The sequence below is a fragment of the Copidosoma floridanum genome, unplaced genomic scaffold, assembly GCF_036245765.1.
Source record: "Copidosoma floridanum isolate Cflo_tuat_1 unplaced genomic scaffold, Cflo_Japanese_pri ptg000006l, whole genome shotgun sequence".
NCBI classification, from domain to species: domain Eukaryota; kingdom Metazoa; phylum Arthropoda; class Insecta; order Hymenoptera; family Encyrtidae; genus Copidosoma; species Copidosoma floridanum.
The window spans coordinates 19,573,648-19,588,656 of record NW_028321883.1 but is presented as its reverse complement, the minus strand read 5'-3'; the positions used below and the strand labels follow the sequence as shown (position 1 = coordinate 19,588,656).

General features: G+C 37.3%; 2 protein-coding genes across 4 annotated transcripts in view; one reads left to right on the top strand and one right to left on the bottom strand.

Moving 5' to 3' along the window:
* Nucleotides 1–612, bottom strand: part of LOC106639408 (exopolyphosphatase prune) — a 33,951-nt gene extending 33,339 nt beyond the window's left edge. The window contains exons 1-2 of the mRNA XM_014353018.2: nucleotides 535–612; nucleotides 361–469 (exon numbers count right to left, since the gene is read on the bottom strand). The gene's annotated coding sequence lies outside the window, so the exon portion shown is untranslated. The remainder of the gene's footprint in view (nucleotides 1–360; nucleotides 470–534) is intronic.
* Nucleotides 383–14,278, top strand: LOC106639477 (inositol polyphosphate-4-phosphatase type I A). 3 transcript variants are annotated; one of them, XM_089598141.1, is made up of 17 exons: nucleotides 383–1,204; nucleotides 2,269–2,436; nucleotides 4,249–4,341; nucleotides 6,938–7,093; nucleotides 7,784–7,984; nucleotides 8,546–8,873; nucleotides 9,689–9,946; nucleotides 10,046–10,132; nucleotides 10,209–10,369; nucleotides 10,458–10,641; nucleotides 10,738–11,299; nucleotides 11,377–11,887; nucleotides 12,365–12,633; nucleotides 12,721–12,938; nucleotides 13,035–13,357; nucleotides 13,431–13,698; nucleotides 13,774–14,278. In XM_089598141.1, exons 2-17 carry the CDS (start codon nucleotides 2,319–2,321, stop codon nucleotides 13,904–13,906), a joined length of 3,870 nt encoding a protein of 1,289 aa, XP_089454267.1. In that variant the 5' UTR covers nucleotides 383–1,204; nucleotides 2,269–2,318; the 3' UTR covers nucleotides 13,907–14,278. The 3 variants fall into 3 exon arrangements, with proteins under 3 accessions (XP_089454267.1, XP_014208605.2, XP_014208607.2); XM_014353119.2 differs by having other exon boundaries at nucleotides 12,326–12,633; XM_014353121.2 differs by lacking the exon at nucleotides 4,249–4,341 and having other exon boundaries at nucleotides 12,326–12,633.
* The last annotated feature ends 731 nt before the right edge of the window (nucleotides 14,279–15,009 follow it).

Here is a 15,009-nt window from a genome sequence, read left to right as displayed (position 1 = left end):
AAAGAAACAGCATCTGCTGCAATTTCAAAATTCGCACGCATGCAATTTATTAACATCAGTTGATAACCAAAACTGTTTGATCATCTTTACCTACTGTTGTCACAATAGTTTCCCTCATATCGACAGTAGATATAAGGTAGTCGGTAAAGACAGTCACACATGTTATCATACAGCCACCATCGTGCACTATATATACATCATTCATACTTGTGTGTACTTCATCAACGCTGTCAACAGTGTCAACCACAACAACAACAAAAACAATAGCTATACCTGCCTTTATCAAAACTTTTTTTTCTTCTACACTAAGCGCAAAAAAAAAGCAAGACAAGAATAGAATGTTGTGTATATACATCATACCTGCCGTCGTCGACCAATCGATGTACCGCTAGCCGCTATCTTATCCGCAAACTTTTCGTTGACAGGCAGTCTCCTCACGGAAATATATTGTCTTCTGTACGGCTTCTCACTAAAAAATAGTAAAAATAAAGATAAAGCACACCTAACACTTACTTTATTATAGAATTTACTTACATTACGCTTCAGTTTAACGCTGACGGTGAAAATGTAGGGGTTAAGTATGGATGCTTTTTCGGAGCAACCGGAATATAAGTGTAGTTATACAGTTGTTTTTTTTTTGTGTATTTTGTTGTAATCTTAGATCTTAACAGTCAGATAGCCCGATATATATGCCCCGTACCCCGTTCAGTGCCCTACACACACCAGGTGCGCATGCGGGGGCAAAATACTTCAGTAAGTATTGTATTCAGTACTTCATCAGTGTTCTGCTCTCGGCACTTGCAGGGAACGATTGACAAGAGCCGACGACAATGGGTTCCCATCCAATAAGTTGAAGAGAAGAGGATGACCTTGGGTGTCCGGCTGAAAGCTTGCACAAGTGAAAAGCGAAGGCTGCTGATGCTAGAGAGTGTAGGGAAACACCTACGCAAGTGAACACAGAAAAAAAGATACCTACTTACACTTGGGGAGGTGGTGTGTAAGTAGGCAAACGAACGAGAGAGGAAAAGGGAGAGGACTCTGCAGGATGTAGCGGTCATGGGTGTGCTGTGGCTCGCGATGCTGCAGCCTCCGTTACAGCTGATCGACTTCTTGGGCTCTTCATTTTCCTATAGAAGTCGGCGCTGAGGAAGGAGAACAGGTTTATTGTTGTACAGTCAGTCGGGTCAGAACCCAGGAAACGAAGGTTTGTGAAAATCCTTTTGTTTTTTTTTAATAAAATCTTACGCGGAGGATGCTATTGCGTGTGTGTTTTTCGCGGAGGTGATTGACAGTGGTTGTTTGCTCGACAGTTGGCTTGTTGAATCAACTTTGGGCGTGTGTTGTGTCAACAGTGCGTTTAAATTAGTTGCCGGAGAATGTCATTTATGTAGGTGTGTGAGTACGTTATGGGTTCACAGTGTTTTTACACCTTACACTTTGAGGAAATTAAATAAAATTTTTTTTTTTTATTTCATACCTAATAACACTTGGCACGTGTGCAATTGGTCCAATGACTGTTGATATCTATAATTACAAATCTATAGAAAATCTTGTTTTAAATCTGTCGTACCTAATGTATACTTGTGATGGATTGATTGATTTTAGCGTGACTGCACTGAACATTCAATATTCAAAAGCCCACACACTACGTGTTTTGAAATGATGCTGTAAATGTATACTGTATGCAGATTTTTCTTGAGCTTTGAGATGGTCGCAATTACGTATAGTCAGTCATTGTGCTTCTTAATGACGAATAAAATATTTTTATCTTCTCAAATTTTCAATATGTCTTAAGTGTTTTAATTTTTACGAAAATATCGAAACGCAGTATTTTTTATAAAAAGTTTAAACATCTAAGTAGTACGAACATTCAAGTATTTATATTAAATTCAAAGTCTTGAGATTACGGTTTTATGGAGATGTACTCCTACTGGGACATAGATATATCTCAATTATCCTTTATTACATGCTTCGTTGCACAGCTGTGCACACCTTGTAATTTGAAACTACCTTTGGCAGCAACGATATAAAAACTCATACTATCAATCATAATCCATGTACATAAGTAGTAATAAAAAGTCAATGTACTGTTTACAACAAAAATTTTTTTGAAATTCGGAGAAGACCAATGAATATTGCTGAAAATACTAACCAATTACTTTTTACTAAATACATGTCCGTCAAAAACATTTAAAATTACACAAAGTAGAAATCAAAGTTGTGCACAATGTCATGATTTTCTATTTAGACTTGAACCTGATTTTTTAGCTAGATATGCAGAACTTTAAATTGGAAAGCATGTTGTAATCACAGTCAAGATGAGGTTTAATAAACAAGAGTTGATGACTCTGGCTACTCAGCCCTCGCAGAAATTTGAGAAGGAAGGTATACTTTACGTGAGAGAGCGTCAGGAAGGCTTCTTTCGTAGAACTGAGAGTAAGTCACTGCTACAGCTCTAATTCAAATTCATACATATATGTCATTAAAATTCAAGGAATGCTTGCATTACGCATTCATTCGATGTTCATCACGTAAATCGATGAGTGTTTTTAATGCCATTAATATAGTTCATTACAAGAGCTGCATGTTCTTTTTTAATTATGCTGAGTAATTTTATCACTTCATTCTCTAGAGAGTAAAGATATAAATATTAATATTATCTCATCAGTTGAACTTCAATTATTTAGAGATACAGTTTTTAAAAAATAATTTAAAATAAATTTGTATTGGTTTCAAGTTTTATATATTATTAAAATTTTCTTAAGCAAAATTTGGGTAATATGATAGAGTAAGTCATTTATTATGACTAAGTATATTAGGAAGCTGTGATTTAGATATTTTTGCACGGATCCCATTTTTAAATATTTCATGTTGTTAGGATAAATTTTAGATTTTTTGTTTACTCTAATGTTTGAATGTACATTTGAATTTTGCAAATTTTGTGTTCAAATGATTTAAATGTTTGTTAGCATATATTTTGTCCATGATCTAAGTAGGTCCACCACAAATTTTTTGAAATATACCATGCACCATTTTTCAGATGGCATGTCAAGTACCAGAACAATTTTCATAAATACTTTTCATAGCGTAACGCATTAATCAGGCTTTAAAGTAGTTAAAAAATTGTATTAATGTTGATTAAACACAGTTTGTAAAAATTGATAAGTTATACAACATGAGCTTTGATTATTCAACACATATGGATACCCCAAAAACAATAAGGTTTTTTATTCCTTCGAAAAAAAGATTATCAAAACCACAGTACAAGTATGACACTAAAAAGTTGTTACGAAAATTAGATAATGGATGTTAATGAAATACATGCCTGTTAGTAGCTCATTTAATTAGTACATTTTACATGTGCTCAAACTGAAATTAATACAATTTGAGCTGCAATTATTTGTTGACTTGGAAACTTGAAAAAAAAAAAAAGTTAAAATAGTTGACATTATTGTGCTTCATAAGCATCACATGATTTCTTGTATATTTTCAAACACTAATTTTTTAATCCAACTTACAGTTGGTGGAGGAACTTGGAGTAAAATGATTAAAAATTTATAGTCTAACTCAATCGTTTCACTTCAAAAGTAACTCATTGTAAATGTATTTCATCAAAGATTTGTAACAATACATAATATATATTCTAATTCATATTGTGTCTGAATTAATGAAACTTAACACCAACCGTTTTTTTTTTAACATTTTAACAAACGGACCTACGCTTAAATAAATTTTAATCCTGTTGATTGAATACTCAGCACTCAATTTCATTTCCGTATTAACAAAAAACTTCTACATGAATAATTTTAAAGTTTCAAATAGAAACCAGTGTTTCTTATCATTTGTTAATTTTTACTCAATTAACTACAGTAAAGTTATTAAAATTTTCTATTGAGACTTATAAAAAAACAAAATAGAAAAATTGAACATAGAAAAAAGAATTTTATATTATCTTTAATGTAATTTTATTTTGCGTAACTGTTTAGTTTGCAAATATATTCCAAGAACGAAGGATTGAGTTTTAAAACATATTTCGAAATAAGTGGTGGTAAATTAGTCCTTTCAAACGGGAAAAACACTCTCGACGGGATTCTCAGATTTAATTATTTAATTATAATTCTCAAGTGTCACAATTAACATGCAAATAATAGTAATGATAATAATGAAATGATAACAATATTGTATTAATAAACTTGTGTATATACGGGTCATGGTTAATAACAATCAGTACCTCCGTAAAATTTCCAGGTACAGGTAAAAAAGTTGAGAGCAATAAACAAAAGGGCAAAACACATAAGACTCTGCGAGACTTCAGTTGCGTTTCAGCCAGCACGAGTAAAGGTACAGCCGAGCGAATTTTACCAACTTTCAAGCGTAGACCATTGCTTTTCAATCAAAATTTTATTATGCTTGTATGAAAAAAAAAAAAAAAAAAAAAACGTGTGATAATCAAAGTGTCTGAAATCTTGGAGCCTAAAATTTTTTAAGACGAAATACAGGAAATTATTCGAAGTGGTGAAATTCATTTAATAACAGTCTATAACAATCTGCTACAAAAATGAGTTATACTTGAGAAAGTTATAAAGAAAAAAAAAAATAATAATACATATATTTTAAGGCAATGTTCTTGGCTTCAAAGTATTACCTAATACGACACTGTTCCCATCGAAGAGCTCTTGGAGTTTTTCCTCAACTAACACTCCAACCTTTTGAGTTTATGTATACTATATGTATCTAACACTTCGTGGTTGCAGTATTTAGGACACGAAAAAAAAATGTATACATCATTGCCGATTGTGTATGTTTTTGAACTATTTTTCACGGGCATTTATCACAACTTTACAGCCGAATCGTTAAAAGCAAAAATATTTTTACGTGTAAAAATACGACTTTAACAATTTTATAATTGTAGATATATATTATGACTGACACAAAACAGCGCACTTAAAAAAATCAGTTTGCTGCATTAACAAAAGATGACATGATTTTTTCAAAACGAAAATTTTTTATTTAATAATTTTAATAGAAACTTTGTTTAGTGAATCTGAATAATATGAGAAAAGTAATTTATTATTTAATTTATAATTTTCTTATTTAATTAATTTTTTTAAAACCCGCTTATTTATTAATTAAATAAAAAATATACATATTTTCGAGCATATTGTTATATTTTTATTGTTGAATCGTATAACAACTTAGTATGAAATTAAAGCAAAAAATCTTGTATTCTACTACTTTATTCTAAACATGATTATATTTTTTCCCTCATAATTTGTATCTTACCAATAGATTTTCTCTGTCACTTTAAAAAAACTATCAAGTTTAAAATAAAATATGTATATGAGCTTAAAACACTTAAAGATCAAAAGAAAAATTCTAAAGATTGATCACACACGTGAAATTGATTTTTGTGCGGCTTTTTTTTTTTTTGAATCATCTCTAATTGTACATCAATATTTTTCACAACTTTGTGTTAAATAAAAAAAAATAAAAAATAAAAAAAAATGTACAAATAATTATAAAATAAAAACAAAGAAAAATTCATACATAATACCACTATACTTGCTTAAAACATTAGTGCTCAAGATGCACAAACGTACCATTACTAATAAAATCCCGATCACGTCAAAGCACACACAACATGCGAGTATGTAAAGCAACGCGACACGCGTCACTCGCAAAAGTTACGTGATAAGTATAGGTACGGGCTAAGTAAGCACAACACCTTTTTCTTTGCAAGACGTCAAACATCCATTAACCACACATAAGTATTTACCAATACAATATTGCTCACGCGCAGCCGAGCGCACTTTGCATGGGGTCAAAAAATAAAAACACACGTGCTTATATAGGTACACATTTAGACGTACACGTAAACGCACTCGGTAAACGTCAACTATATATTATATCATGATAAATAATTATTTACACGACTCGTGATGATAAAGTACATTTAATATCAACAGAGATAAAACCGAGAGAGCAGAGGTATATACATAAGTATACTTGCGTGCATGCAATGACGACCACAACTCACTTTTTTTTTTTTCGTTTTTACGCATATATTATTTTTGTCTCAAGCATAATATGTACAGATGCAGATATGTACATCGAAACAATTGCTTTTAACTGTGTATACGTTTCTAAGATACCGCATGTATTGTGTGTAGTGCATCCCTAATTGCACGTTTTTTTTTTTCTTTTAATTATCTGTACACATAGGCATTGGCTTTTTGCTTTGCGGTGCTGGATTGCGATGCTATTTTAGTACATGTTTTTCATGTCTCACCTTAGTGTATATTGTTGCATTTGTTTTGTTAAAAAAAAAAAAAAAAAAAAAAAAAAAAAAATGTATTGTATTTGAAAGAAGAAGAAAAGGGACCCAAAGAAATCATGTAACGCTCTACCAAGATATATCAGCCCTCGTTTGCATATAAAAAAACTCTTATATTTGCATTACTTTCAACTGCAATACAAATAATATCGTATACACCGTAAGCTCACGTAATATCCTCATCCGACATCCACGTAGAGTAGCACGTGTCAAAGCTTTCCTCGCCCCCGACATCCCCGTTCCGGTAGCGCCTCTTGCGAAAAAAGATCCCCGTAAGAATCTTTGTGCACCCCTTCCATGGGATATGTATCTACTCCAAAGCAATGAAATACATGATCGTCGCCAAAAGTACCATCCCCATATTAATTTATGTTCTTCGTCCCCCTTTTCCTTTCACGCACCCTCGCACACCACGTTGGTTGAGCTTTTTTTTTCTATCAGCCGCAAAGTTCCTCCCTCCCAAAGTGAGTATCCATACCACACATACAACAACCAACAACACGTAAAATATAAGAGCAACGAGGAAGGAGGAGGAGGAGAGTAAAGATAGGCCACTCATCGACGATTCGGCTCGTCTCTCTCTCTCTCTCTCTGTCCCGACAGTAAGCCTCGAGCGATGGTGCCGGTTGCGGGGCAATCTTCTCTTTTACTTCAAGTCCCGGGAACAGTGGTCCGAGCCTCTGGGTGTCATCATACTGGAGCAGTTTTCCGTGCGCGTCGAGCAGCCCACCAATCAGATACCCTACGGCTTCAGCATTGGTCAGTACCCTTGGCTTTTTTGAATATTGTTTGAAAAAAAAAAAAAAAATTCATTATTCAGTTAAATATAGAGTTGGCATGTTGTACGAATATATATACATGTAGGTGATCATATAGGTCGATGTTTGGTCACTATGTTTTATCGATATCACTGTGACGCATCTCATGAAAAAAAAGGGCCAATAATTATAAAAGGGTTGATATAACGGTATTGTGCTATGGAGAAAAATTTCAAAATCTATTGAATCTGAAACCCTACGCGTTTATCTTACACCTATACGGGTACCAAAAACATCTCCCAAACTATATAGTTACCTATATATTGTCATTATTTTCCTATATTTCAAAGGTATGGATTTTGACGTAAACAAATTTGTAATGTTACCTTAGTGACAAGTAGATAATAACGATTTTTGGTTTGTCATCGCCGAGTATCAAAGAAACCACACTCGACCCAATGAATCGATCACCTTTTCCTATTTTCCGTAACCAAACAATTATACATTTTTTGTATCTAAATCGGTGCCTTCGGATACAATGAAGCATCACCTTACAATTTCATGCAATTAAATTTCCCAAACGATTTTCAATCACCTCAACAACACATTGGGGTGTTTGAAAAGACACGCGTGAAAAAAAAAAAAAAAAAAAAAAAAAAAGAAGTTTTCCTCCAATCTTTCAAATCTGTAGTATTCGACGGCGGCGTTTACCAGCAACTGGGCACCAACACGCCGGAGGAGCGGGACAGCTGGCTGCAAGCTCTTCAACTGGCGAGCTACGACTGCATGCGGAGCCAGCTACTGGCGCTCAGACAACGCATGGAAGCGACCACCGGACACAAGAACGACACCGACATCCACATGCTTAGGCTCAAGCGGGGCATCACCACTGGTTCGTTTGTTTGATGCCATATCGCAATACATCTTTGCTCTGTTTATATACACTTGAGCTTTCGGGAGCTTTCGCACATGTTACAAACTTTGAAATCGTTAAAAATCATTAATTTGTATTTATTGGTTTACTTTTATCCTGTATGATTCAAGTTATCGTGCACCACTATCATTTCAGTCAAACATTAAACTATACATTGTAATGAGTCCCTGTATATATATATACATTTTACGGTCAGATCAGATTATCATATAAAATTATCAAAAAAGGTTTTTCGCCAATATTGATGTATAAATTTACTGTATATGGACAAAAAGAAGAAAATAATTACTAAATCGCCAATCGATTGAACCGATGCACCTATTGTTGTATACGATCGAGTTCTAAAAAAAAAAAAGCTTCTCGACTCGTCCGTCACGTGTACGTACAACAGTACATAATACGCGTACATATTTATACCCCCGGATCTCCCACGCAGTCGTGGCCCCACTAAGCGTGTGCATACGCAAACTCTAAAAATAATGTGTAAACCCGAAATGGAAAAAACGAAAACAAAAACAGATCCAGCTGAAATCCCGATGTGCGAGATCTCCTTGGCGTGCGACAACCTCCTGTGCGACGGTCACGGCCGGCCTCCGAACCCAGTACTCGAGGTCGACGTCCAGACGTGCCACACGAAGACCTGGGTGAAGTACGGGCGCACCGAAGTGGTCGAGCGCAGCAGTAATCCCGGCTTCCTGACGACTGTCAGCTTCCGGGCGAGCGACGGGCTAACGGCCGAGTGCAAGCTCAAGATCACCGCCTACGACGTCCGCGAACGGGTCAGCCAGACGGCCACGCCGATCGGCAGCGCTGTCATGACCTTCAATGCCGTGCAGGACACGCCGAGGTGAGGGCTTTTTTTTTTTTTTTTTTTTTTTTCTTCATCATCGCGTGGTGTAAGGTTTTGCGCTGCTTGGAAAGAGAGTGTGGAGGCTTTGTGGTTTTGCCGCGAGTCTCTGTTTTTAAGGTGCCGGTTTTTGAGAGAAGGGGAGCAATGGTATTGTATTGTACTTGAAGCTGCTCTCGGTAATTGAATCCTCCGCGAGCGGTGTCGCATGTGCTCAGTTTTTCTTTCGTTTACTTTGATATTTACTTCAAGGGAGTTTTTCTTCTTCGAAAGGTACTAATGAATTTTACCGTGCACGGGTATGTTTTTTGTTTTTTGCTTTTTCAAATTTGATCCGTGACTTGATTTTTAAACATGACGTTCTTACATATTTTAGGTGTATGGCAAAATAACGAGATTGTTGCAAGTGGTTCAATTAAAAGATATTACTTGATACGAAAAAAATAAAATCTTAATCCAACATGAAATTGACTCGTTGTAACTCCGGCAAGTATTTCTTCTCCCTCGGATTCCACCAATTTCAACCTTAATTTACTTCAATCGGGGAAAATTGACTGACAACCTTTCCCGCGCTCCGCAATTTCTCTCCCTTGCTATTTACTCTCCTCTCCATTACCACTATTGATTTTTTTTGCGCCATTACTTAATAATTTTATCAACAATTCATGCATTTTTTACCCCGCATCGGTACACGTGCCCATTAGAGTATGAGCTTTTTTACACGAGAGCTTCTCCCTCGAGAAATATATTTTGAACCTTAAACGAGTAAACAGTGATAAACAAAATCTATAGATGAATCTCCCCGAAAAATTTAGGCTGAGGATACCTCTGAAATCCGCAAAAGCCACGACAGTCGGATTTCTGACGATCAGCGTGTGGAACCTAGAGGCCGAGGACAAGGGCAACAGCACCGAGAGCACACCCTCGAGAAACGTGCCAAACGCGAACGGCAACCAAATGTATTGCCACAGACGCTCCCAGTCGCTTCCGCCCAGATTGGGCACCAAAATAAAGCTTCCACACCAGGGCCAACTTAAACTTCTTTTTGCCAATCCTTTTATACAAACTTACAGGTAAGCGTGGGTACTGACCTCCGTTGAAAATATCGTCTATGTATACCTTTAGGAATCACTGGTATTTTAATTAAGTTTTTTTTTTTTTTTTTTTTCAAGATTTCATTCCGGTTTGGGTGGTGATATTTGCGTTCACGAGACGATGGCCGAAAGCAAGCTGTGCTTCCAGTTTCCACAACAGCTACTGTGCGTCGAATCATCATTTGTTACCTTTTTTGTCTCAGCAATAAAAACAAAGTTAATATGTTTTTCTATCTCGCAGGGGACTTTGGATACAGGAGGAAAAGGAACTCCTGCAAGAGGTGGCGGGCATGGGTGAGCTGCGCGAACCCTGGCATACGAAGCAAGTCGAGCTGCTCGATCGTCACCTGCACTTGCTACACTTGTACTCCCAGGCCAAGGAAAATTTGGCTGCTTTCAAAGGTTCGATTGTTACTGTTATCCATTGTCTTTGATTTTTTTCGCTATCACATGGATGCATCCCTTGATACACATGAATTTGCATTTTCAGGGAGCCATTTTAAACAGTCCTCCCGAAAGAACGACAGGTCGCTCGAGTTTGCGCCCCTGAATTTACATTTGCAGAGAATGTGGGTTCACAACGACACGCTCAACAAGTGCGGTCTCTACGATTTCATCAGCGTCGGTGCTTTCACCGCCCACTCGCACAAGACCAAAAATGGCGGACTCTTGAGGTATGTGATCAAACGTCACGAGTTTATAGATGTACCGTAGACGTGAACAGTGTATAAATTCGATGTACTCGTTACAATAATACACGACCGCAATAGGCTGGTGCAGGCGCTAAAAGAGTCACCGATGCGCGGCAGCCAACTGTACCAGGGCACGTCGAAAATAACAATGGCCCACGACGCGATACAGGCGATAAAGCAGCTTCGCCGCGACGTCGTTGAAGCGATGCGCTCGCTCATGAAGCTAGCCAAGGAGAAACAGACCAGCGGCATGTTGCCGATCTGCGAGGACATGGTTTCAAAGACACGCATTTTACTGAGTCTTTGGGATCCTGGCCTCGTCGAGGAAGCCTTGACCTTTTTGGAGGAGCACAAGGTCGCCAAGGTGCAGGAGGACGTCGTCGGCAGCGACGAATCGCTAAGCCTCGATTTCCGGGTCAACCAGTCGCTGTCACCGTTCAAGCGCATCACCCAGCAGCTCAACTTTGACCTGAGAAGTCCAGACTTTGACGAGTTCGTCACCCCCGACACACCCGAGTGCGTTCAGGATATGTGGGCCAAGGAGAGCGCGAGGAGTAAGTTTGTTGGCTTCGGCACGCGCGACATCAACGTCATTGCACAGAAGCATCAGTCGAACGAGAATTTCGTGATATTTCCCGAGGTACGTTTCTGGCAAACAGAAATTATACACATTTTTTTTTTTTTTCATTCTTCTCAATTGTAATTTCAACACGATAGGTTGACGACGAGCCGAAAGAAGCTGATACGGCCGAGTACGCGGACAATGAGACGTTGAGAAACGAGGATAACAGTTATAATAACGAGGACGACGAGAGAGCCGACTACGAGCGCGCGAGCGATCTCGACCCGAGCAAGCGTTTCCTCGACACTCAGAAAATGTGCAACTCACCTTCGGCCAACTACTACAAGCCAACAGACGAGCCCGAGCCCTGGGACCTTACACAACTGAACATTGAAGCGAGTGTCATGTGTCTCGTGTCAAAGGTCAAGTTCTTGTGTGGCCGTTGCAGCAGTCCAGCTGTTCGATTGCGCAACAAAAACGGTATGGACCGCAATCAGACTTTAAAAGGTTGTCTGGTGAACAACAGGAACAACGCGAGCGCAGTGGTGACGATTCAGCCAAAGAATGGTCTGAAGACCGAGGAGGCGAGTAAGTTACTGGAGAACGGCGCGCAGGAGAGATCCATATTGGATAAGCAGTGCTCGGCTGTGACTAAGGCGAAAGAAGGTGTGGACCCAAACCTTTGGCCGTTGTTTGTGGTATCACTGTGATGATTTGTGCTGTCTTGATTTGTACTTTTTTTTGTGATGTCAATGTGTCGATTTCATAAGTATACACTGTATGTACTCATGAAAGCTTTGCCAAGTTTTTACTCTTTTTTTTTTATTATGTACGTGTAATTTTTTTTTTCTTGTTTGACTATAAATATGCGCATGAAAAATTTGCTCTCTTTCACATGCACAGTCGTCCACCCATGCTTATTTCTATGTGCACACTTTTTTTCATTTCAGTTTACAAATCGATTGAAAGCAAAAAAGAAGAAAAAAAATCCCTACTTGACCTCACAAAAAATCTACATTCATCCACAAAGGGCCACGATATCTTTTAACTTCTTAACACGAAAACTGAATCACCCTCATTAAACATGCATGCCTTTACGTGTAGGTGCAACTGTGATTTATTGTAATGCATCTTCCAATAAAGTGTGCCAAGCTATGGACTCGATGACCCGTGTGATCAAGAGCAACTCGACGCAGCAGAGGAACAAGTTCACGGAGGGTCTTGACTTTGCGTCCATCGTCGATTGGACGAGTGAACTGAGACCGAGTATGAAAAAATTGCGTCAAGCGATGGACGGCTTACTAAAGACTGCAAGACTGACGCACTCGGTTTTCCGAGTTCAAGAGGATGCCAAAACTGCACAACGAGTGTGCAACGTTCGCTACAGACGGGACGTGTGCTTCAGCCAAGCGGTAATGATTTCTAGAAATATCCCTCATTACATCGAGATTTGTACCCGTTGTAATAATCTTTTTTCCCTTCTTCGTCTCATGCAACAGTTGACAGCGCTAGTTTCTGGACTAATGGCGAAACTATGGTGCCAACGACCTGATCCAATGTTTTTACTGATTCTCACTACTCTGGGTCCACTAGTGTCTTTCGAGGGTTTATTAAGTTACTATGGGAATGAAATTGACATGTGGGGAGATATGGCTGTTGCGGTCGAGGACATGCACACGGTCACTTTTACCCTATCAAGGTGTGGAATCCAAACGAGGTATGTCGTGTATTAATTTATTCCATAGCTGTCAACTTTTTGCGTGTACGAATCGTGAAAATTAATTTAAGCAAATAATTACAATGAAATTTACAGTCGCATAGATGGAAAGCCAAAAGCCACGCAATTCCCAACGCCGCGAGTGATAGGTTCGCGAACGAATCTTACGGTACTGTTGCCGGTGCCTGATGCCATATACTCCTTACTACCTCTGATGTCGTCGTCCAAGCAGACTCTTTCATTCAACGTTACGCCCGTGTTCTTTAACATTGGCATCAATGAAATGGCTTCTCTAGCTGAGAGTCTTGGCACCACGAAGCCACAAGAAAAGAGCAACGTTGATAACTTTGATCGACTGAACGAGTATTATTTGAGATTTAAGAAGCTCAATTTGCCAACCGAACCTGCTTCCGCCAGATGTATGTATTGAAAGTCTGCACTGTTGAAAAATAATTTTTTTAAAAACATTTTCCACCATTCACGGTTTTGCAGTTGGAACGAGATCGGCTTTGAATCAGACCTTGGCTGACAAGATGGCTAATCTGAAAATTTGCGTTCACGCTAGAACAAACAAAAACGTCGAGATTCTACAGCTATCCTCACACATTTGTAGACGAATGCGGGGACTAAGGTTCACTAGTTGTAAAAGCGCGAAAGATCGCACCGGGATGTCAATTACGTTAGAGCAAGTGAATATTCTTGCAATGGAGTATCATTTGGCAGAGCATGAGATTCCAAAAGCTTTGGAGTGTATGCGAAGGTAACGTAAAATTTGACTCCAGCTGTTAAAAAAAATGTTTATAATATACTAATCGGGATTGTTTGAAATTTGTAGTGAAGGATGTCGGAGAGAAAATACGTGGAAAAACATAGGCGTCAGAAAATATGCATTCAACAGTTTACAAATCTTAACGTTTCCGAAACAGTATCGTCCGCCTACTGGCACTTACGGCTCAACTCAGACTTAAATTCTATGTTAAATAACAGAGGATATATATGATATTTTAATGTCTCATTGTACAGGCTAGTTTTCCTTTTACTTTTTTTTTCTTCAACATACCGTAGTTATTGCATATTCGTAAAAAAAGGAAAATTATAAAGTTCGGACAACTATAGGTTTTAGAGCAAACATTTTATCGTCAAAATCTTTTCTCTAAAAGGTGCTATTATTTAGGCTGATTTGTTGATACGTCTTGTAACAAGCATTGACCTTTATATTAATGAGTAAAAGTGTCGAGGCGTAAATGTGTAAATTCTTTAAATTATTTAATTATTGTTGATTGTACAAAATTGTACAGTGCCATTGTTTTCATGCATTGTTTCAAAGAGGTAAAAGAAAAGAGTAAGTTTTTTTTTAATGTAATTTATTATATGAGATTACAGGGATATAAATTTATTTATTTATCTGTCATGTAAATAGGAAGTATTAACGAATTCCGCTATTTATATAAACATTAATATTATTACTATTGCTATTACACGTTTTTATTTATTTTACGTTTTTTTTATTTACAAAAGTAGTATTACATCCGAATGACTAATAAAGAGCAATTGAATGATACAAAAAACGTATTTTAAGTCTGACAGCACTTTCTAAACTAACTATAACTAAAAAAATAAAGGAAATTTTTCAGTCAACTATTGTGCAAAATTTTTCAATTGCGTAAAAATGAAAAAATGTAAGTACTACTCAAAATAAAGAAAATTGTTTCAAATTATCATGATGTGTTACACTTTGGAATAAAATTATATCATTACATAAGAAACTTCAACTTCAAAATTATTTTAAACCCCTTCCTTCATCTGTGAATGAAAAATTATAAATTTATAAACATTGTCAAGCCAGTCTGACAGACACCCCACACCAGATTCCATCTTAACCTTTTTTCAAAATAATTAATACCCACACATTATGAGCGGCAGTTTTGGGACATTGGGACTGAACAAAAGGGATAAAATTTGGGGCATTTGGGCGTAGGGCGTAGGGCGTAGGAATGAAAGTGTGTGTATATAAGTACATATACAATGTACATATATAGCGTATATATTCACTGTTCACGTGTTCACTTCA

Coding starts and splice junctions, on each gene's coding strand:
- LOC106639477 (XM_014353119.2), top strand. CDS start 2,319: ATGAGGTTTAATAAACAAGAGTTGATGACTCTGGCTACTCAGCCCTCG. Junction 4,342..6,937: donor TTCAGCCAGCACGAGTAAAG/GTACAGCCGAGC, acceptor CTGTCCCGACAG/TAAGCCTCGAGCGATGGTGC. Junction 11,300..11,376: donor ATTTCGTGATATTTCCCGAG/GTACGTTTCTGG, acceptor TCAACACGATAG/GTTGACGACGAGCCGAAAGA.